This window comes from Corella eumyota, chromosome 5 (assembly GCF_963082875.1).
Source record: "Corella eumyota chromosome 5, kaCorEumy4.1, whole genome shotgun sequence".
Lineage (NCBI taxonomy): Eukaryota > Metazoa > Chordata > Ascidiacea > Phlebobranchia > Corellidae > Corella > Corella eumyota.
This window is the reverse complement of record NC_137494.1, coordinates 9,210,500-9,231,554: the sequence shown is the minus strand read 5'-3', so window position 1 is coordinate 9,231,554 and position 21,055 is coordinate 9,210,500. Positions and strand designations below refer to the sequence as shown.

Genomic DNA, 21,055 nt, shown 5'->3' with positions numbered 1-21,055 from the left:
ATTTTATGTATATCTAATTAGACTGATACTTTTTAACTAACGCGAAGTTACCAATATGTTTTAAATTATTTAAGTAGTTTTTTAGGCCTTAGTATGATAAGTTGCAAAAATTCTTACCTTTGTGTTTTAATTAGGTAGTTTATTAGTTATCATTGAGAATAACAAATAAAGATTATATTTTTGTTTTGCAAGTAACTAGTTTATTCTTTCAAAAATATTATTGTAAATCGCTTAGTGCAAGTAACAGCATGCGCATTTGGTAACAGTATATCTTTGTGGTTCCTACAATCGTTTTTGTTAAAAATCTAATTAACCAAACAATTAATATAGAATGGCGTTATAATCACATCAAGTGTACTTAACAAATATCAACATTAAAGTAGTTTTTATATGTTGTTCATAAATGATTTTGTGCTATTGTAGGGCTCTAGCTCGCATGGTAGAGCGCGCGCTTAGCATGCGCGAGGAACCGGGATCGATGCCGGGGTCCTCCAATCTTTCAAGTATTTTTTTGCCACCTATATATAGCCACACTAGTAAATTTTTTTAAATAAAATTAAGATAATGTATTTTAATATAGGTAATATAGGGTTTATGCAGATATTTGTTTAAAATTTAATTTAAGTAAACATTTTTTATTTTACACTACATATAAAATTAATTTCACAAAGTATAACCAAAAGATTTTCTTTGTTATTAATCATAAAAGGGAAAATTTTTTTTAATTTATTTTCAGAAAAAAAAAACAGTTTTTACAACGATTTGTTGTATTTTTTTCACAATTTAGTGATTAAATTAAAAAAATCTCCAGCTTATGAAATTTTTTTTTAAATTTAATATAGTCATTTGTTAAAATATGTACATATCAGGTTTTATTCAGTTTATCATTATGTTACGTTATTTATTTTTACAATAATATAAAACACGTTTATTCACAAAAGAATAAGTAATAAACTAAAAATGTATAGAAATAACAGTTTTGTGTATAAAAAACTACTATTAATATAATTATAAAATTGCAGATTTTTAATTAAAGTTTATTTTTTTTACTTATTTTTCGTACAAGTAAAGTAATAGAATTTATTTAAAGTTATGTTTTATAGCTATTATTTTTAATACTTGTAAAAACGTATTTTTTTTATGAATACAATTTCTTGTCTTATATAATTTTAAATGCATGACCATTTTTCTTAAATAAAGACGGTATACCAACATTCCGTTTAAACAAAAAAGATAAACCCCGATTCCGTTTAAATAAAGATAATATACTTCCGTCCCGCTTGAATAGAAATGGCATATTTTCGTTTCGCTTGAATGTATATTGCCTACCACTTGGTCGCTTGAACAAACTTGGTATATCTTCATTCCTTTTAAATAAATACGATAAGCCTCCGTTACGTTTAAACAGAAATGGCATTTCCCTGCTTCGCTTAAACAAGGAATGCATATCTTCGTTACGGTTAAATAAGAAATGAATACCATAACTTCGCTTAACCGAATTGGTTAGATCACCACCCCGCTTGAATTCAGAAGTATATTCATTCATTACGTCTTTATGACGGTTAATTTGAGGAGACTTACTCACAAAATCGGGTGAAAATGCATGGATGTCCCTGGCGTTTTTCATGTCTGGTTTTGCGCTGGAGGCGACATTTGTTGGTGGAGTCTCCGAAGCGCCTTTAGAATTTTTTTTTTCTGTCATTACAGAATCAGATTTAAATTCTCCTACATCTCGTTTAACTATCGTTTTAACGCTTACTTTGCTGTGGTTGGGTGCATCAATTTTTAAGTATTGAAAAGGATTTAAAAATTCGGAAAACTTATTTAGTTTGTTAATGCTTTCATATCCGTAATTTTGACTTTGATAGATTGATGGAGCATATCTTGACCTCTTAAACAACGAGGGTAGAAAAGTTTGCGATCGTTTGAAAAGTGACGGCAAAAAAACTTTTTTCCTATCTTTTCGACTTTATATCCTTCCACACAAACAACGCATGGCTTAGTCGATAGAAATTGATTTAAGAATTTTTTATTACCCAAAAGGAGAATAAATCAAGAAGGCGATACAATGTTTTTTTTACAGGAGCCTCGTTAGCTCAGTTGGGAGAGCGTCAGAATGAAGATCTGAAGGTCCCTGGTTCAATCCCGGGTCGGGGCATGGTTCGATTTTACTTTTAACATTAATATTTAGGCGGTTTACACAACTTTATTGTCCTTGGCATTAGAAAGAAAAAAAAATACAAAAACGCTAAATTTAGTTAAAAAACTTCAGCTTCAATAACACAAGGGAGAGAGTCAGACTAAAGATCTGAAAAAGATCTGTTAATTTATTTAAATATATGAAAGATTAATTATTCATAAATTGTTTATTAAATTTAAATTTTTATAAAATAATATATAAAACGAATTACTTTTATATATTTTAACTTATTACAATATCAGTTTTATATAACTTTAAAAAGATTATTACATTAGGACCGTAATTAACCTTAAAAGCCGACCTAACAAAGCAAATACTTGGTATAGTGCCGTATTATTTCTAAATTTTAAGATCCAAAACCTGGTGACAAGGTCGGTCTATGTCACAATAAAAAGGTCGGGGATCGAATTCGTGGATCGTGGATCGGTATTGTCGTGGGGGTCTAGCTCACACGGTAGAGCGCGCGCTTAGCATGCGCGAGGTACCGGGATCGATCCCCGGGTCCTACATTTTTCGGTAAAAAATATCTAACATTTTTATGTATTTTTATTTTGTCCATAAAAAATTTAAATACCCTGTTAAGTGTACTGAATGTGATTATAACGTTAATCTTCATCATTCTCCAGTTAGTTAGGTTTCTCACACAAATGATTGTAGACACTCCTGAGATACTGTCATCAAATACCATAACAAATCAGCTATCTTGTTGTTTACGTTAAAGTTGTTATCTATTTCTAGTCATGTGTTTACACCTGTTGCCATGTTGGTAGCATAGAACGTTATCTTAATTGCGTGATCTTTCGGCTCAATTTTGACTGAAATGCAACTGATGCAAATTTGTGGACAGTTAAATGTATTTTTTTTGCGATAATAACTATAAAATATTGATACGACTTATTATACAAAAGACATACAGACAAATCGTAATTATACGCATAGAGATAAACCCTTTGTGATATTATTAACCAGTTTGCTTCTACGAATTTAATGAACATCGAGTTCCGTAGTGTAGTGGTTATCACGTCTGCCTAACACACAGAAGGTCATGGGTTCAAGCCCCATCGGAACTAAACTTTTAAAAGTTTAAACAAATAAAAATAATTAAAATTTTTACATAATTACGTCTACTCTTTATGCAGAAAGTTACGGTTTAAAAACTCACCAAAGCTAACATTTAAAAGCGTTAATAGCGTTAACATAATATTCGTTAAAATCCATTATATAGGTATTTAGTGAAGTTTTTACACGTTAAGATTTAAATGTTACTAAAAATAATATTAACTTGCTTATTTTAAGGTATTAATATTAACTAGTAACAGCTTTTATTTTAAAAATAATAAAACTCTGTGAGGTGATTCACTCCTTTGTATCTAGAAAAATGTTTGCAACGAGTTCTGTAGTGTAGTGGTTATCACGTCTGCTTTACACGCAGAAGGTCATGGGTTCAAACTTAAATAAAATTGAGGATGATTAAAGTGATTATTTCTATTCATAAAGGCAATTACATAAAACATTTTATTGTTATTCTTAGACAATATTTACAATCGTTTGTGGTATTTACCATTTATCACTACAAGAAAAATATAAAGGCGGTGAATAGAAATTTAAAAGGGTTCAATATGACCACTTTTAAAATTTAGATATTAATGATAAATTTTAAAAAGAACGCAGTTTTAAAAAAATAAACATACAGTGTGGTATATACCTAAAGAATAGGTTTAATAAGTTTTAAACCTATAATCTTATTTGTGTAAAGCAGACCTTAAAATAGGTCTGTAGAAGTACACTGATTGATCAAACTGCAACGTTTTAATACTCTAAAATAAATAGAGACTGTTGTTTATTCAAAAATGATTGGTAAAAATTGTCTTACGTCTAAAATTAATAAATTTTGCTGTAGTTTTTTATAAAATAAAAAATGCATATAACTACACAATAATTGCTGTTTATATTTATGGCAATAAAATTAGTTCAGCGAGACTTAAACTCATGGCCTTCTGCTTGTAAAGCAGATGGAATTGTCTTTTAGTCCATAATAATGGAATCGTTCCGAATTATTGACAATTTGTAAATAAGCTATAAAGTATCTGACCGGTTAGCTCAGCTGGTTAGAGCATGTTGCTAATAACGCGAATGTCGAACTCTAACGGAACTAAATTTTTGGTGCTAATTTTAACTATAAAAACACAATCTCAAATAATAAAAAAAATTAAATTATAAAAACTCTTAGAGAGGCATTTCATGCTCGTTAAACTGGCAGATTAGTTGGTGCAGCTCATGTGTAATAGATATATAACTACAAGGACTTCTATTAAGTAACTCAAATCAAGGGTGTAAGCACGTGACTAAGGCAAAGGTGTAAGCACGTGACAAAAAATGACTTCGTTAGTTTACTCAAATTTAATAGAGGACCCGTGCATCGATCCAGGTACTTCGCGCATGCGAAGCGGGCGCTCTACCATGTAAGCTAGACACCCGTTAGAACAAAATTGCATTTAGTAACAACATATGAAAAACTACTTTAATGTTGGTATTTTTTAAGTGTCTTGATAAGATTATTACGCCAATCTTTATATTAGTCTAGTTAATTAACTTTTCCACAAAAATTAATTAAAATCTTATAATTTACTGTCTCCATAAATCGTTACGAATAAACCATTTTGTTGTTTAGGTTGAAGTTGTTATCTATTTCGAGTCAAGTGATTACACCTTAGTCACATGTTTACACTGATTGTCGAGTTGTGTTACTTTATAAAAAATTTTGTATTCTAAACCCTTATTTTCATCACGTGATCTGTCAGTTTACCGAGCTTAAAATAAATGATATGTTGGTATTTATGATGCGAGTTTGTAGACAGTTAAAATTAACTTTTCTGCAAAAATAAACTTTTAAATATTAAGACACTATATTATACAAAAAAATTTAGACAAATCGTAACAATGCGCATAAAGTATGAGGACGTTGGGGTATGATCAACCAGTGTACTACGACACAATTGCATTTAGTAACAATATAAAAAAATTACTTTAATGAAAATCGACGAAAATCTATATGAATTGTCCAGTTGATTAAATTTCTCACAAAAATAATTGTAAAAACTAGTAAGATACTTTCATCATACGAATAATGTTCCTAACATTATTAAATTTTCATTATAAAAGTTTTGAAGTTATTTGAGTTGTTTTTCCTTTATTTAAAAAAAAAATTATTTCTGTCTCAATGTCAGAATCTGTTTAAATTTATATTAGGCCTTACTGCTATTTTTAGACTGAAAATGCCTAAAAAAATTAGAAATTTTGTAAATTTTATTGTTGTATATAAATATTTTAATTTAGTTAAACAATTTATAAATAATTATTTTTATGTTTATTTAAACGAATCAACCAAATTAGAAACCAGGAACCTTTAAATCTTCAGTCCGATCTTCTACTAACTGTGATATCAAAGCGGATAATTTTAAACTAAATCTTGCGTTTTTTTTCCTTCCTAATACCAAAAACAATAAATTTGTGTAAGCTGCTTAGTTATCGATGTTAAAAGTAAAAACAAAATATGCCCCAACTCGGGATTGAACCAGGATCCTCCCCAGATCTTCAGTCTGACGCTCATCCAACTGAGCTATCAAGGATTGTAATAAAGTATTGTACCTTGTAATAAAGAATTGTCTCGCATTCTTAAGTAATTTCATTATTTAAGTACAAAAACCAAATAAAAAATTCTATAATATATTTTTAGAAACTAAGCTTTGGTAGGAGATTATTAAACAATAAAATTGGCCAGTACGGGGATCGAACCCGCGACATTCGCGTTATTAGCACGACGCTCTAACCAACTGAGCTAACCGGCCAGACGCTATATCACCTATTTACAAGTTGTAAATAATTCGGAGCGATTCTATCGCTGTAGAAAAGTAAGTAATTCCATCTGTGTAGAAAAATAGAGTATTTAAACTTAGCCTAGACCCGTATCTCTATCACGTTTTCTGTAACATGTAATCAGCCAGTTTAACGTTTTTGAAAAGCAATGTGTTGCTATTCTTCATGCAAGTTTGTGGACGGATAAATGTAACTCTTTCTCCATAATAAACTATAATTAATTATTAGTATGTTTTACTATACAAAAGACATACAGACAAATCTTCATAATACGCATAGAGTATTAAGACGTTGCGGTGTGATTAACCAGTCTACTTCTACAGACTAATTCTCACATTGGATAGGTATGAGTGTAGTGTATTCTCAGCCGAAGCCAGGTGCAGCACATCATCGTAAATAGCATTTAGTAACATGCTTGACAGAATGTGTTTGCTGAAAACAAGTATAAAGGGAATACTTACCCATGACTTATCCGGTAACAATTAGAAATGACATTACGTTGAAGCAATGCTCAACCCTTGACTATAGTCTCACAGTTGTGATTCTACAGCTTGAGTAATAATAAGGTATATGCTTTTTGCTGATTTTCATGTAATAACCGTAAAAACACGAACAAGATGTGCCCTATGCTTTATTAATAGTCAGTCAATTCGGTACAATTCAGTTTGATTTTAAAGTTCAATGACAAAATTTGTTTAAATTCGATTTAAATTCGTTTTTTCAAAAGTTAAACATCTCACATAATAACATACACACATGTCCTATATACCTTATTCAAATAGAATAGAAGTTAGTTGTTATACACTTCAAAGAAATAACACTTCAAAGAAATAACACAACATCTATACATAGATTACAGTTAACACTAGCTCATTGGGACCTCAAATCTATACAAAAATGTTATGAAAACTTACAAATATCCAAAATCACGAAAAAGTAAAATGACATGCGGGAATCACATCCGCGACACTAAGATATTAAAACATAGCAATATTAAACAATATAATACTAAATATGTCTGTAACACATCGGCCCCAATGACTAGATACCATAGGAGAAAGTCATTTAAATAGAAACGGACAAATAGTTATCGAAAAGGATATAAAGTTATTAGATGCACTCCAGAAGACACAACTTCCGGATGTCACGCTCGAAGGTTAAAAGAGCTGTGCGAACCCGTACTCTCCTCACCAAGCCATTCTGATCCGCGAACGTCTCCTCCACAATACCCTTCGGCCAGGCTCCTCGTTTAGCGTTCTCGTCGATGATCAAGACTAAGTCTCCATTCGCAAAATTCTTTACTGGATGCAACCATTTTTGTCTGGATTGTAGTAAAGGTAAGTACTCTTTTATCCATCGTTTCCAAAATATATCTATTATATATTGAACCAATTTCCAGGATTTTCTATAACCCTCTGCTTTGAAGAATTCATCAGGTGGGCACAACACATTTAGTCTTCCTAGTAAAATTGAATTTGGGGATAGTGATTGCAAGTCTGTACAATCATTGCTTAGTGCCGTCAAAGAGCGATTATTAAGAATGCGTACAACCTCTGCCATAAATGTGTGCAGCTCTTCATCATTTAATATTCTCTCACAAGTTAAAGCTCGCAATATCTTCCGGACAGACCTAATAATTCTTTCCCATACACCTCCTTGATGGGATGCCCTTGGGGGATTCAACCTCCAATTTATGTTCTCCTGTAATAAAGTATCGTAAATTTGTTTTGAATTCCAGCGCTTAATGCATTCTCGCAATTCTCGTTCTGCTCCTACAAAGTTTGTGCCATTGTCACTGTAGACTTCTTTTGGACATCCTCGTCTACTGATAAATCTTCTGAACGAATGTAAGAATGAATTTGTATCCAATGAATTTGAGATTTCTATATGCACCGCACGAGTTGCCATACAAGTAAATATGCAACCATAACGTTTAACTTGATATCGACCCTGCTTTATGAAAAGAGGGCCCATATAGTCCACTCCAGTGCTGTTAAAGGGGTGGTTTCCAGGGGTAACTCGACATGCGGGTAATGGTGACATTAGTTGCTCTCCTATCTTTGCTTTGTATAAATGACATTTTTTACACAGTCCAATGATTCTTTTTACTGCTGCATGACCTTTAACAATCCAATATTGTTCCCTAGAGGCAGCCAGAACATGCGATGTGCCACTATGACCTTCTTTCTTGTGGTAGTAATCTATGATTAAATCTGTGACATGGTGTCGGTAAGGTAATAGGATGGGATGCTTGTTTTCAATGGACAGTGGGCTTCTTTGAAGGCGACCACCTACTCTAAGAATGCCATTAACCATAAATGGGCTTAGTTTCTTCAAATTCGATTTTATATATTTGCAGTTGGACTGATCTGACAAAGCGTGTTGAAAATCAATATGGTCTTCCATCTTTAGCATAACATGTGGAAAGGCTTCTTGCTGTACCAGTCGAAGTATATTTATCATTGCATCTTTCATTTTTTCCCCAGATAACATTGGTTGGTTGACAAAGTTGATGTTAGGGTCTTTTAGAAAGCGAGATCTCATACTAACTTTAAAACGGAGCAACCAAGCTATAGCCATTTTTAGCTTGGTTATTGACGAATACCGTTTAAGCAAATCATGAAGTCCATTGTTTGTCAATTTCATTATTGCCACATGATAAGCACATTTCTTTACTTCTTCATCATCATCATTAATTGAAGGTGAAACAGAAGGACGTCTAGGTTTGTTTAGTATCCACATGGTGCCACTGAGTTACACTGGTGTGTTCATGACTAACAGCTAGTCGATTAGCCACATATGTATGAAAACGTTTGCTTGTATTGGCTATATATTGGATCACTGAAGTTGAGTCAGTCCAACACACTACTCGATCAATTTGACATTCCAATTCTTTTGCGATGATTCTTGAAAGCTTTACTGCAATAACAGAAGCGTTTAATTCCTGCCTTGGTATAGTTATTGGTTCACATGGTGTCACTCGTGACTTTCCTATAATAAATGAAAATTTAAAAGTTCCATCTGGATGTGTAGTTCGTAAGTAGCAAACAACTCCATAACCAACCTCACTGGCATCCGAGAAGCAATGAAGTTGATACAAAAACGTTGGATGTGTAGTAAAATAACATCGAGATATCTTGATTTCTTCCAGCATGGGCAAAAGCTCTTCCAGCATGGGACAAAAAAAGGTCATCCCAACTTAGATTTTTTTTACACAAACGTTGCATCAATCTTTTGACAGGTAAGACGAATGGTTGCACGAATCCCAAGGGATCATAAAGTTGACTAGTCATGGAAAGAATACCTCGACGAGTTGATGCCTTCGACAGCACATGTACCTTTATTTCAAACATGTCAGTCACTGTGTTCCAATATACACCTAGAGTTTCGGTGACAGATGATTCCTCCTCACTAAGATTAATGTCAATAGCCCTTTGGGCTCTTTCCGTTGCAGGTACTGTTGAAAGTACTTTCTCATTGTTGCTAATGTATATTGTAAGATGAAATCCACCACACTTTAGCAATAGGTTCATTTCCTGAATAACCTGGATTGCTTTCTCAGAGCTTTCAACAGATTTTAGACAATCGTCTACATAAAAGTTTCGTTTGATAGTTGATAATGTCTCCTCACTAGCATTTGTTTCGTTATCTTCTGCTACTTTTCTAAGAGCAAAAGAAGCACAACTTGGTGATGATGTAGCTCCAAATAAATGTACTAACATTTTGTAGTCTTGTGGCTCAGCATTCAAATCTCCATCAGGCCACCATAGAAATCTCAAAGCATTACAGTCAAAAGGATGCACTTCAACTTGGTGGAACATACTTTTGATGTCAGCAGCGAAGGCTACTGGATGTTGCCTAAAACGCAACAAAACTCCGAGTAATGAGTTTGTGTGATCTGGTCCTTGTAACAGGTTTTCATTCAAAGATGTTCTGTGATATTTGGCAGCACAGTCGAAAACCACACGAAATTTTGGTCCTGTACAATGGTGTGAGATATACCATACACAGTTTGAGTTCTCTTTACTTCTTGAATCAATCTTCATGGCATAATTCTTGTCAAGGGTCTCGTTTATTTTCTCAGAATACTGAAGAAACAATCTTGGGTCTGCTTGCGGTTTACGTTTTAACTGTAAAAGGCGCTTCTCTGCCATTGGGCGGTTGTAAGGAAGCTGAACATCATCATTTTTCCATGGCAGGGCAATAGTATAATGCCCTTCTTTCTTTTGGATGGTTGACTGCATTATGGACAGGGCTCTGCGGTCTTCTACTGAATATCCTAACTCATCAGAGTAAGTATTTTCACTAAAGTCTTGATTAAACATCTTTTGCATTTGTTGATGCATTTCTTTATCTGATTTAGCTGAATAAATGTAATTTAAATTACTTACATTTTTGTTACCTATCTTGCCCTCATTTTTTATTGTGGACTCTTGGCCAACAAGTGTCCAGCCAAGTCCTGTCCGAACTGCTTCTAGTTGATTGACAGTTTCTCTGCGAACTTCTTTGATAAAGTGTGCCTGGCGAACTTCAGCACCAATAAGAATGTCAATGTCTTTGTCTCCTATATCTGGAAACGAAATGTCCTTCATGTATGGGTATTCCTTAACATTGGCATTTGATGGTATACTAGCCTTTAACGCAGGTAAACTTGGTAAAGCCAATGCATCTGGTATGTAGATGCATTCTTCCTCATTTACACCTTTTGCAAAGAATGAAACCTGTGAACCTATATAGTTTGCTGTTCCTTGAGCAGTTAAGATGACGCTTCTTACAGTGGGCCCACTTAAGTTTAATTTGTTTATCAAACTAGTAGTACAAAATGAAGTGTCAGCACCTTCATCAAGAAAGGCATATGTTTTAACACTCTTGGATTTATCTGATCCCCAAACCAACACAGGTAACACTTTTAATTTTATCTGTGGTTTAATGGTCTGAACTGAAGCCACTAAACTGGATGTTGCCAATGGCTGAGGTTCCAGTGTTTGTTTAATAAACTCCTTGTGTAGCAATGTATGGTGTTTCTTATGACATGTTTTGTATGTTTTTTCACTTTTACAATTGTTTGCATTATGCTTCATTCCTAGACAGTTAAAACATAATTTGTTGGCCTTGATAATGTTTTATCTCTCCCAAACTTGTTTGCTGCGAAACGAGTCGCACTTCCACAAGGGACAAGGGGTGTACTCCCTTGCAATCGATACATTGCCATGAGAATTCTTTCTTAGGATGTGATGCCTCGCTTTGGGATTTAACATGGTTAGTATCAAACATTTGTGTTGAATAAACTGCTGTCTTTTTCTCAGGTTTCCAGCGTTTTGTTGTCACATGCTTTGATCGTTCTCTTTCTTCTTCATGTATTGCCTTTCCTAGTATGTCTCCTGCCACACTAGCCTTCTCTTGTATAAACTCAAAAAGGTCATTGAAACTCAGTTCTTGGTCCCATTTTAAAGATTTCCTAGACTTTCTATGAAACTCCAGTTTTAGATATTTTGGCAATCGGTTGAAAATTTGTATAATACTGTCTGGAGAATTTAATCCTGATGTATGATTCCATGCCGTAAGAATAATTTCACAGTTACGCATTGAATTGGCCAAGTCTTCTAGACTACCTTGGTCACCCTCGATGGGTGGACCCTTTGTAAGAGTATCCATATGCGCTTTTACAACAATGTGTTTCTGTCCAAACTTTTCATATAGTATCTCCTTGGCTTTTCTTAAACCTTCCTTTGGGGGAGATATGATAACACATGACTTGATGGAGTCTTTGGCCTTCCCTTGGACTAAACTTATAAGATAACTGAGTTGCACAACTGGGTCAGCAACTTGTTTTGCTATATTGTCATCAAAACCTTTAATAAATTCATAAAAATCAAGTACACTACCATCAAAGGTAGGTATGCTTCGATTTGGTAAGTTAAAACCCTGTCGAATAGTTGAAGCAACTGTTTGCATAACATCTGACAGTGATGTGTCCGTATGTGTGGGTTGAAATTTAGGTATACTGCACGCCAGCCCCATTTTACAAGGCCGCATATGTGTAGGAGAGTTGGTAGCCTGGCGGTGGTACAAAGGTTTGGGTGTCAGGTTGACATGGTGGGGGGATAATGATTGGGGAATAACTTGTGGTAGTTGGATCAGAAACTGGTTCTGGTAGCTCTGGTCCCATTGGAGTGTTTGGATGGTCATCTTTAGTAACATCTGTTGGAAAAAACAAAGATCTAAATCGGGGTAAAGGAACGGGTGTTGGGTTAACTAAAGGTAATTTAGTTTGGGGTAAGGCAAATTCCCTAAGTGTTCGTGAAGGTGGCATTAGGAATGTTGACATTTCATCTTGTCTGGGGTCATTAGAACAAGTAGATTGTGAATCTTCACTCACACATTGGCTTAAAATGTCAGCTTCTTCGGCAAGTGCTTTCGAAACCTCGAGTTCAGAAGATATCTGTTCCCTTTGTAAATTTGCTTCCATGTTTATTCTTATTTTTTCTTTCTCATACTCAGCCTCTGCCATTATGCGGCTTTGCTCAAGACGGAGCTGTGTTTGTTCTTTAAGCCTTTCTGCTCGCAATCGTTTTACCTCTGCCTTCCTGCTTCTTGAGCTTGATAAACTTCCTCGATTAGATACCATTTGAGATGAATCTAATTTTAGACGTATTCGTTCTTTGGTGGATGTATCTTTACAAGCCTGTATGAATTGTTGGCAAACATCTTCTATGTTCTGGTATTGCTCTTTAATTTCAGCAATCTTAGTATTCGCCTCTTACTTTAAGTTTTCTTTCATTTCTGGAATTGCATTACAGTATTCGTTACACTGCCTGAGGCATTTGTGCATTATGTCGTCTAATGCTTTCCTTATACATACCACTTGCTGGTAGTTCCTTTTGTCCTTAAGAAGGAGTTTAATGGCACCTAGCTGCCTTATCACATGAGATATTAGCGCCGTTCTAGTACGCTTAATTGTGTCTAGTTGACTTCTAGTAACAATTTTTGTGTTATACACTTCGTTGTTCGTAAACATTGTATTAATGCTCTATGCAGACTCAGTTGGAAATATGGTCTTTAGGATGTGTAAATGCCACAGGTATTAGACCCTATGTCTAATACTGACAAAAATAAAATTGTCTTGGAACCTTGCTTGAGGGAAGTATTAGACTCTATGCCCAATACTGTCACAAATAAAGTTGACTTGGAACCTTGCTTGAGGTAAGTATTAGACCCTATGTCTAATGCTGACAAAAATAAAATTGTCTTGGAACCTTGCTTGAGGTAAGTATTAGACCCTATGCCCAATACTGTCACAAATAAACTTGAAAAGAAAAGAATTTTTTCCACGTAATGGCTATCACGTCTGCTTTACACGCAGAAGGTCATCGGTTCAAACACACTAATAACCACTACACTACGGAACTAGATGTATCACAAAGTATGTGGACGTACATTAGTTGATTATACCGCAACGTCTTAGAAATAGTTAGTTACAAATAAGAAAAATTAAAAAGATATAGTTCCGATGGGGTTCGAACCCATTTATACCTATTTATTACATGCATTTGACTAGTTGTTGGCATTTATATATACACATGAAGTCAAAACAGTTGTACTAGAGACTTACACAGTACTTTATTGTTATAACTTGTGGTTTTATCTGAGATTTGCGATTACTGTAAGTCAGTGTGCTAAACTGCAACACAGTTTATGTGATTTTGGCAATGTTGAGTTGCGTATTACTGTAAATCAATTATATTTACTGCCAGTGTATTGTTGTACTTATAATGTTGTAGTATATGATTAACCTTATATTTGTTTAAAAGGGCCTACTTCTAACAAAAAATATTTATCACTCAGGCATAGCATTTTTTATTGTTTAATTGACACGTTAAGATGTAGGATAATTATGTACACAAAAATTAATTTATTAACCCAAATTGGGTGAAAAATATTTTAGTTTTTGTCAGACTAAATTGTTTTAACGATAAAATTAAAACCATGCTTTGGCAAAACCAAAAAAATTGCTAAAGCCAGATTTAAACAAAGTAGAGGGAGAAGCTTTAATTAACTTGAAGCCGCCATAAGACAACAATAAAAATGCAACACCTGCACCAAACATGGCTTCACGCTTCATTTTAAGAAATACAGGATTAATTTTCATGAACTCTTCAATAATATTTCCCCTCACATTCTTGTGAGGAAATTTGGTAGATGGCACTTCAACATTAAGAAACTTACATAAAGGTTCCCATCCTTCTTCGACATTGTACACCAACAATTTGTCTTTAGGGGCATTCTGTATTGTAAAATTATCATAAGCTTACAACTTTTAGTATTATAAACATTAATATAAATAAAGAGACAGTTTAAAAAAATCGCATTTATTACAAATAAACACAGAAATATAAAACCTAATTTACTTGAATAACATTAGCACAGTGACGCCTGTACTTCATTTTAAGAACCATTTCGTTAATTACAGGAGTCCCAAACAGCCAAGGATCAGTGTTGTAGCCAAAAATTGTGGTCCCTTTATATAAAAGAATTGTAGCACTAGAAGTATGTTTAAATCAGAGCTATTTTAGATTAAGTAGTTTATTTGAATTATTATTTAAACTCTTCTTACACATAAGAAATCCAAAACGTCTTATTCGCCAACACGTCGGTGAAAAAAATAGCAATCTAAACTTCATGACTTCGTTGTGTAAAATTTGCCGTTTAAAACTTTCAAACCACACCACTTCATTTTTTCTTTGAGTAAGGATAATCTACATATACAATTTAATATTTAATCATTCTATGAAGTGTAATCATGCTTTTAAGGGTTAACTACAGAACAGCAATATCAGAAATGAATCATAACTTGGGAATTGCCATTGAATCTGGAAATGCTTTATGTATTTCATCCCAGAAAAAACAACCAGGAACATCTGTCACTGCATCAACGTTCTTATACATTTTTCGAAAATCTTCAATTGTTCCACCTGTTGTCATAATTTCGCACCATTCTTTGTTTAAAAACTGAAAGTTTTCAGTAAAATCGTACACGTTGAAGTCAAGTTCGCGTAACGCTGCATACATACTCTTAGTGCCAGTTTTCGGAAAACCAGCCACAATAACCTTCATAACTTAACTTTAGTTTAGGTTAAACCACATTTGAAAAAACAATCGCTAAAAAGGCAAAAAAGTTTTTACTAAAAATTCTTTCTAAAATATTTGTAAAATATATGTTAAACAATTGTGTCCTGTGCCTAAGCCTTTATTTTCTAAAATGTTTATTTATTCAAGTTTATTAACTACATCACACATAATCGTTTTTACTCATTGCAACAACTCGATTAACAATTCCTTTTTATCAAAACTTAATAAACAAACCCTTTTTTTGATATGAATAAAATATTTTTTTCTCGCGCTTATAAAAAAGTTAATATGTCAAGAATTTAATTTTGCAATATTGGTGTAAGATTTTAATATTTACTTAATGTTTTTGAAAAGGGCACAAAGATCGATTATGTGTTTTTGTTTAACTTGTTACGCATTATTTACTTTACAGTTTGCTAGTTCTCTTTTATAATGCTTGGCAAGTGCAAAGTGGTTTAAAAGAATCGAATCCCACTTATTCACTTTACGAAAATACATATTTACCGAATCAACGAATCAAATGGATAGAGTTATATTAAATCAATCGTATATATATTAAATGGATGTTATAGATCACATGTATTATATATAACGGATATTAAATTAAACAAAAATGTTGCATAATTTAAACTCTTACCTCAACACTCACCTGTTCAGATTATCCCATTGACACATCCGATTTATTCGATTCCTCATTTCAGTTCCACCGGCAGCGTGGTGTAGTGGTAAAAACACTTGCTACACCACACTCAATGTCATGGGTTAAATCCCTACTGCTTTCATGCTGTAGCGCCCTTGAGTAAGGCGCTATAAAAAGTATGAACTCCTGCTGAGCCAGCACTTAATCAGCAGCAAAATTTTCGGCTAATTATAGTCTATATAATATCCAAAACTGCTACAGGCAACTGGAGACTGAGTCGGAGTAACTGATGTTACTCTATGTTTAGGTCGCGCATTCGACCTTCCCACATCAAAGATAAAGATATATACAAACAATTATTATCAGTCGATCTATGCAATCCAACAATGTATTTTCGTATAGTAAATCAAGTGGTACTCAAAGAAATCGTGTACCGCAATTTTATGTATATCTAATTAGACTGATACTTTTTAACTAACGCTAAGTTACCAATATGTTTTAAATTATTTAAGTAGTTTTTTAGGCCTTAGTATGATAAGTTGCAAAAAATCTTACCTTTGTGTTTTAATTAGGTAGTTTATTAGTTATCATTGAGAATAACAAATAAAGATTATATTTTTGTTTTGCAAGTAACTAGTTTATTCTTTCAAAAATATTATTGTAAATCGCTTAGTGCAAGTAACAGCATGCGCATTTGGTAACAGTATATCTTTGTGGTTCCTACAATCGTTTTTGTTAAAAATCTAATTAACCAAACAATTAATATAGAATGGCGTTATAATCACATCAAGTGTACTTAAAGAGATGGTTCGGTCGCAGAGTTTCTTTTTTAATTATGTTGGAATTTTTCCAACTTACACGAGGATGTCAATATTTTAAAAATTGGTCAAGTAGTTTTTGAGATATCGGAATTTAAAAGTCATAGGGAAAGTCCCAATGCTCGCGAGTCACGTGACGCACGACGTCATCGTCGTGAGATCATATGCTGGCTGACATAGGAAAATGACCTTATTTTGTCCCCTATGACCCGTTTGTTGTACTTTTTTTAAATTTTTTTTTGCAGAAAACAAACTTAACATAAAAAGCAATATTTAGCCATATTATATAAGACATTTTTTACTTTTAAAGTTTTTTTAATTAGGTAGGCTGTATTTGAAAAGTTCTAACAAATTAAGGTTATGTTGTTAATTTTGGAAATTTACAAGCCAGAAACGGCCAATTTTGGCTGACAAACACTTACAAGAAACAGACAGGTTGACTGAGTGTTACTGAAGCAAAGTTTACCTGTTAGAACAGTAAGTTTTGCTTAAAACTTCATATATCCGACAATTTTGTTGGGTATCATATAAAAATAGTTCTAATCACTAAACGTTACATGGGACCTAAAGTATTTTATACATCAATAAACTATAAACTAAATATTCTGGTTAACATCTTTTATGTATTTTTTTATTAATAATTCCAAACAATTTTTAATATAACGTACAATATACGTAAGTACTTGTACCCCTGACAACAAATATTAGTGTTTGCTGCCTTTCTTAATTTTAGTTTGTGCTTTACACTTGTAAAAACATAACCTAAATAATTGTTATAGTGTAACCAAAATAAAATATATAGGCTATATACGCCAATTTGACAATATATTAGTTAACAACAATGAAGTGCTTTTATTTTGCTTTAATAAGACTTAGTTGACCCGTCTTTTTCTTGCAAGAGTTTGTAAGCGTTTTTGGCTGGTAAACTTTCAAAATTAACAGCATAGCCATAATTTGTTAAATTTTTTTAAATACGGCCTACCCAATTAAAAATACTTAAAAAGTAAAAAATGTCTTATATAATATGGGTAAATATTGCTTTTTATGTTAAGTTTGTTTTCTGCAAAAAAAATTAAAAAAAAGAACAACAAACGGCTCAGAGAGGACAAAATAGGGTAATTTTCCCATGTCTGCCAGCATATGATCTTACGACGATGACGTCGTGCGTCACGTGACTCGCGAGCGTTGGGACTTTCCCTATTACTTTTAAATCCCGATATCTCAAAAACTACTTGACCAATTTTTAAAATAATGGTACCCTCGTGCAAGTTGGGAAAATTCCAACATAATTAAAAAAGAAACTCTACGACCGAACCACCCCTTTAACAAATATCAACATTAAAGTAGTTTTTATATGTTGTTCATAAATGATTTTGTGTTATTGTAGGGCTCTAGCTCACATGGTGGAGCGCGCGCTTAGCATGCGCGAGGAACCGGCATCGATGCCGAGGTCCTTCAATCTTTCAATTATTTTTTTTGCCACTTCTATATAGCCACACTAGTAAATTTTTTTAAATAAAATTAAGATAATGTATTTTAATATAGGGTTTATGCAGATATTTGTTTAAAATTTAATTTAAGTAAACATTTTTTATTTTACACTACATATAAAATTAATTTCACAAAGTATAACCAAAAGATTTTCTTTGTTATTAATCATAAAAGGGAAAATTTTTTTTAATTTATTTTCAGAAAAAAAAAACAGTTTTTACAACGATTTGTTGTATTTTTTTCACAATTTAGTGATTAAATTAAAAAAATCTCCAGCTTATGAAATTTTTTTTTAAATTTAATATAGTCATTTGTTAAAATATGTACATATCAGGTTTTATTCAGTTTATCATTATGTTACGTTATTTATTTTTACAATAATATAAAACACGTTTTACCACAAAAGAATAAGTAATAAACTAAAAATGTATAGAAATAACAGTTTTGTGTATAAAAAACTACTATTAATATAATTATAAAATTGCAGATTTTTAATTAAAATTTATTTTTTTTACTTATTTTTCGTACAAGTAAAGTAATAGAATTTATTTAAAGTTATGTTTTATAGCTATTATTTTTAATACTTGTAAAAACGTATTTTTTTATGAATACAATTTCTTGTCTTATATAATTTTAAATGCATGACCATTTTTCTTAAATAAAGACGGTATACCAACATTCCGTTTAAACAAAAAAGATAAACCCCGATTCCGTTTAAATAAAGATAATATACTTCCGTCCCGCTTGAATAGAAATGGCATATTTTCGTTTCGCTTGAATGTATATTGCCTACCACTTGGTCGCTTGAACAAACTTGGTATATCTTCATTCCTTTTAAATAAATACGATAAGCCTCCGTTACGTTTAAACAGAAATGGCATTTCCCTGCTTCGCTTAAACAAGGAATGCATATCTTCGTTACGCTTAAATAAGAAATGAATACCATGACTTCGCTTAACCGAATTGGTTAGATCACCACCCCGCTTGAATTCAGAAGTATATTCATTCATTACGTCTTTATGGCGGTTAATTTGAGGAGACTTACTCACAAAATCGGGTGAAAATGCATGGATGTCCCTGGCGTTTTTCATGTCTGGTTTTGCGCTGAAGGCGACATTTGTTGGTGGAGTCTCCGAAGCGCCTTTAGAATTTTTTTTTTTTGTCATTACAGAATCAGATTTAAATTCTCCCACATCTCGTTTAACTATCGTTTTAACGCTTACTTTGCTGCGGTTGGGTGCATCAATTTTTAAGTATTGAAAAGGATTTAAAAATTCGGAAAACTTATTTAGTTTGTTAATGCTTTCATATCCGTAATTTTGACTTTGATAGATTGATGGAGCCCATCTTGACCTCTTAAACAACGAGGGTAGAAAAGTTTGCGATCGTTTGAAAAGTAACGGCAAAAACACTTTTTTCCTATCTTTTCGACTTCTTGGCTTAGAGGGCGGGCTAGTTAGAAAAGGCAGATTGTCGTTTAAGAATGACAATATAGAGTTGGTTTTGGAAAAAAGGGTGCTATCAATTGTTTCTAATGTTTTCAACTCTTTTACTGAATTTTCTTGTTTTATTGTTTGAATGTTTTTCTGAAACACAGGATTAAATTCCAAACGCTGTTCTTGCAAATCTAATTTTTCTGTTAAAATAAAGTATGTATTCAATTTTACAATTGAAATACTGTTTATTAGTTTAAATAAAATCAAGTTAAATATATTTTAAATAATAAGGTTTTAACTTATTGATGTTTTTTTAATAACAAAATTATACCTGATTTTTCTTTATTTAAAGTTGGAAGTAGAATAAAATTAAGATAGTTTCTCTTTATTGCCCGCAAAACATCGATATGTGTTGGATAAGACTACAAAAAAATACAAGAAGAATAAAAACTTGCAAAAACACTTATTAAAAAATTGTTGTTTGCTAATTATCAGTTCAGAATATAAGTAGCAAAACAAAACAACGTCAAAATGTTTTATAATAATAATCAATATAGATTACTTCCCATTATAAAAATGTTATTTTTGTCAAATTTTAACCCGACTAAGTAATTTATTATGTTCTAATATGTCTTTTGTGCGTCAGGGCGACATTACCATAAAGAAACATTAACACGTCGCTAATTGGAACCATTCCTTGCGGAATAACTTGTCAGCGAAATGCGTTTTGGACATTTTGACGACACATATTTCGACTTTTGATGACTTTTAAAAAAAAATTGATAATGCTTTTAGGTAATATTTGTATAATATGCGTGCGTTAATATAACCTTGTGACGTTGCGACAGCAAAGTAAACATAATAAATGAGTTTTAAGAATTACCTCGCTAAATGTCTGTTCACGTGACTGCAACAATATTCTGTTCGTCATCGATCCTGTAAAAATGCATTACAAAAAGTTATTATAAAAATTGATCTTTTCAAAAATTATCCGCATGAATTATAAAGACACTCAATTTAAAATGTAAATCCAGTAAAGCGAATAATTTAAATTAAGCAAAATAACATGATCAATACAAAGAACAAGCCAGTTAAAAAAATGCCAAATCAAGGCTTTAAAATAGTTTTTTATTAAATTTCTTATAATTAATTAAATAAAAAATTTGTTTACGCTAATGGTTAATTTTAAAATTACATATGTTAAAATTTAAGTGTTAATACATAACGTTTATATTTATAAACACTATCTGTGTAGTGGTCAATTTAACGTGGTATAGGTAATTTAAATCGCGTACACTTTACAGCTCTTAAATTAAGTAACTATTTCTACGCTTCTAGTAAAACATTTTTTTACTTTTACGTTTTTTTATAAGAAATATTTAAATGTATTTTAATTTATTACCTAAAAAACCACAACACTCTTACTCGATAATATCTAAATATCTAAAATTATTAACATTTTTAC

At 32.3% G+C, this 21,055-nt stretch overlaps 3 protein-coding genes and 3 non-coding genes across 6 annotated transcripts; 2 read left to right on the top strand and 4 right to left on the bottom strand.

The window, feature by feature from the left end:
* Positions 1-2,085: 2,085 nt before the first annotated feature.
* Trnaf-gaa (transfer RNA phenylalanine (anticodon GAA)) lies at positions 2,086-2,158 on the top strand. The gene has a single exon. It is a non-coding gene; the product is annotated as a tRNA-Phe (tRNA).
* Positions 2,159-3,197: 1,039 nt separating this feature from the next.
* Trnav-aac (transfer RNA valine (anticodon AAC)) lies at positions 3,198-3,270 on the top strand. Its single transcript has one exon. It is a non-coding gene; the product is annotated as a tRNA-Val (tRNA).
* Positions 3,271-5,974: 2,704 nt separating this feature from the next.
* Positions 5,975-6,048, bottom strand: Trnai-aau (transfer RNA isoleucine (anticodon AAU)). The gene has a single exon. It is a non-coding gene; the product is annotated as a tRNA-Ile (tRNA).
* A 1,138-nt stretch (positions 6,049-7,186) lies between these two features.
* LOC145753449 (uncharacterized) lies at positions 7,187-8,818 on the bottom strand. Its single transcript, XM_082569859.1, has one exon. It carries the CDS (start codon positions 8,816-8,818, stop codon positions 7,187-7,189), a length of 1,632 nt encoding a protein of 543 aa, XP_082425985.1.
* A 323-nt stretch (positions 8,819-9,141) lies between these two features.
* Positions 9,142-11,157, bottom strand: LOC145753448 (uncharacterized). The gene has a single exon (XM_082569858.1). The coding sequence runs from the start codon at positions 11,155-11,157 to the stop codon at positions 9,142-9,144; it is 2,016 nt and encodes a 671-aa protein (XP_082425984.1).
* A 2,897-nt stretch (positions 11,158-14,054) lies between these two features.
* LOC145753447 (uncharacterized) lies at positions 14,055-15,190 on the bottom strand. Its single transcript, XM_082569857.1, has 4 exons — positions 14,939-15,190; positions 14,691-14,832; positions 14,485-14,594; positions 14,055-14,360 (listed from the first exon to the last, which is right to left on the bottom strand). Exons 1-4 carry the CDS (start codon positions 15,188-15,190, stop codon positions 14,055-14,057), a joined length of 810 nt encoding a protein of 269 aa, XP_082425983.1.
* Positions 15,191-21,055: the final 5,865 nt, after the last annotated feature.

Coding starts and splice junctions, on each gene's coding strand:
- LOC145753449 (XM_082569859.1), bottom strand. CDS start 8,818: ATGTGGATACTAAACAAACCTAGACGTCCTTCTGTTTCACCTTCAATT.
- LOC145753448 (XM_082569858.1), bottom strand. CDS start 11,157: ATGAAGCATAATGCAAACAATTGTAAAAGTGAAAAAACATACAAAACA.
- LOC145753447 (XM_082569857.1), bottom strand. CDS start 15,190: ATGAAGGTTATTGTGGCTGGTTTTCCGAAAACTGGCACTAAGAGTATG. Junction 14,833..14,938: donor AAGCATTTCCAGATTCAATG/GCAATTCCCAAG, acceptor TTGTATATGTAG/ATTATCCTTACTCAAAGAAA. Junction 14,595..14,690: donor ACGTTTTGGATTTCTTATGT/GTAAGAAGAGTT, acceptor TTTTATATAAAG/GGACCACAATTTTTGGCTAC.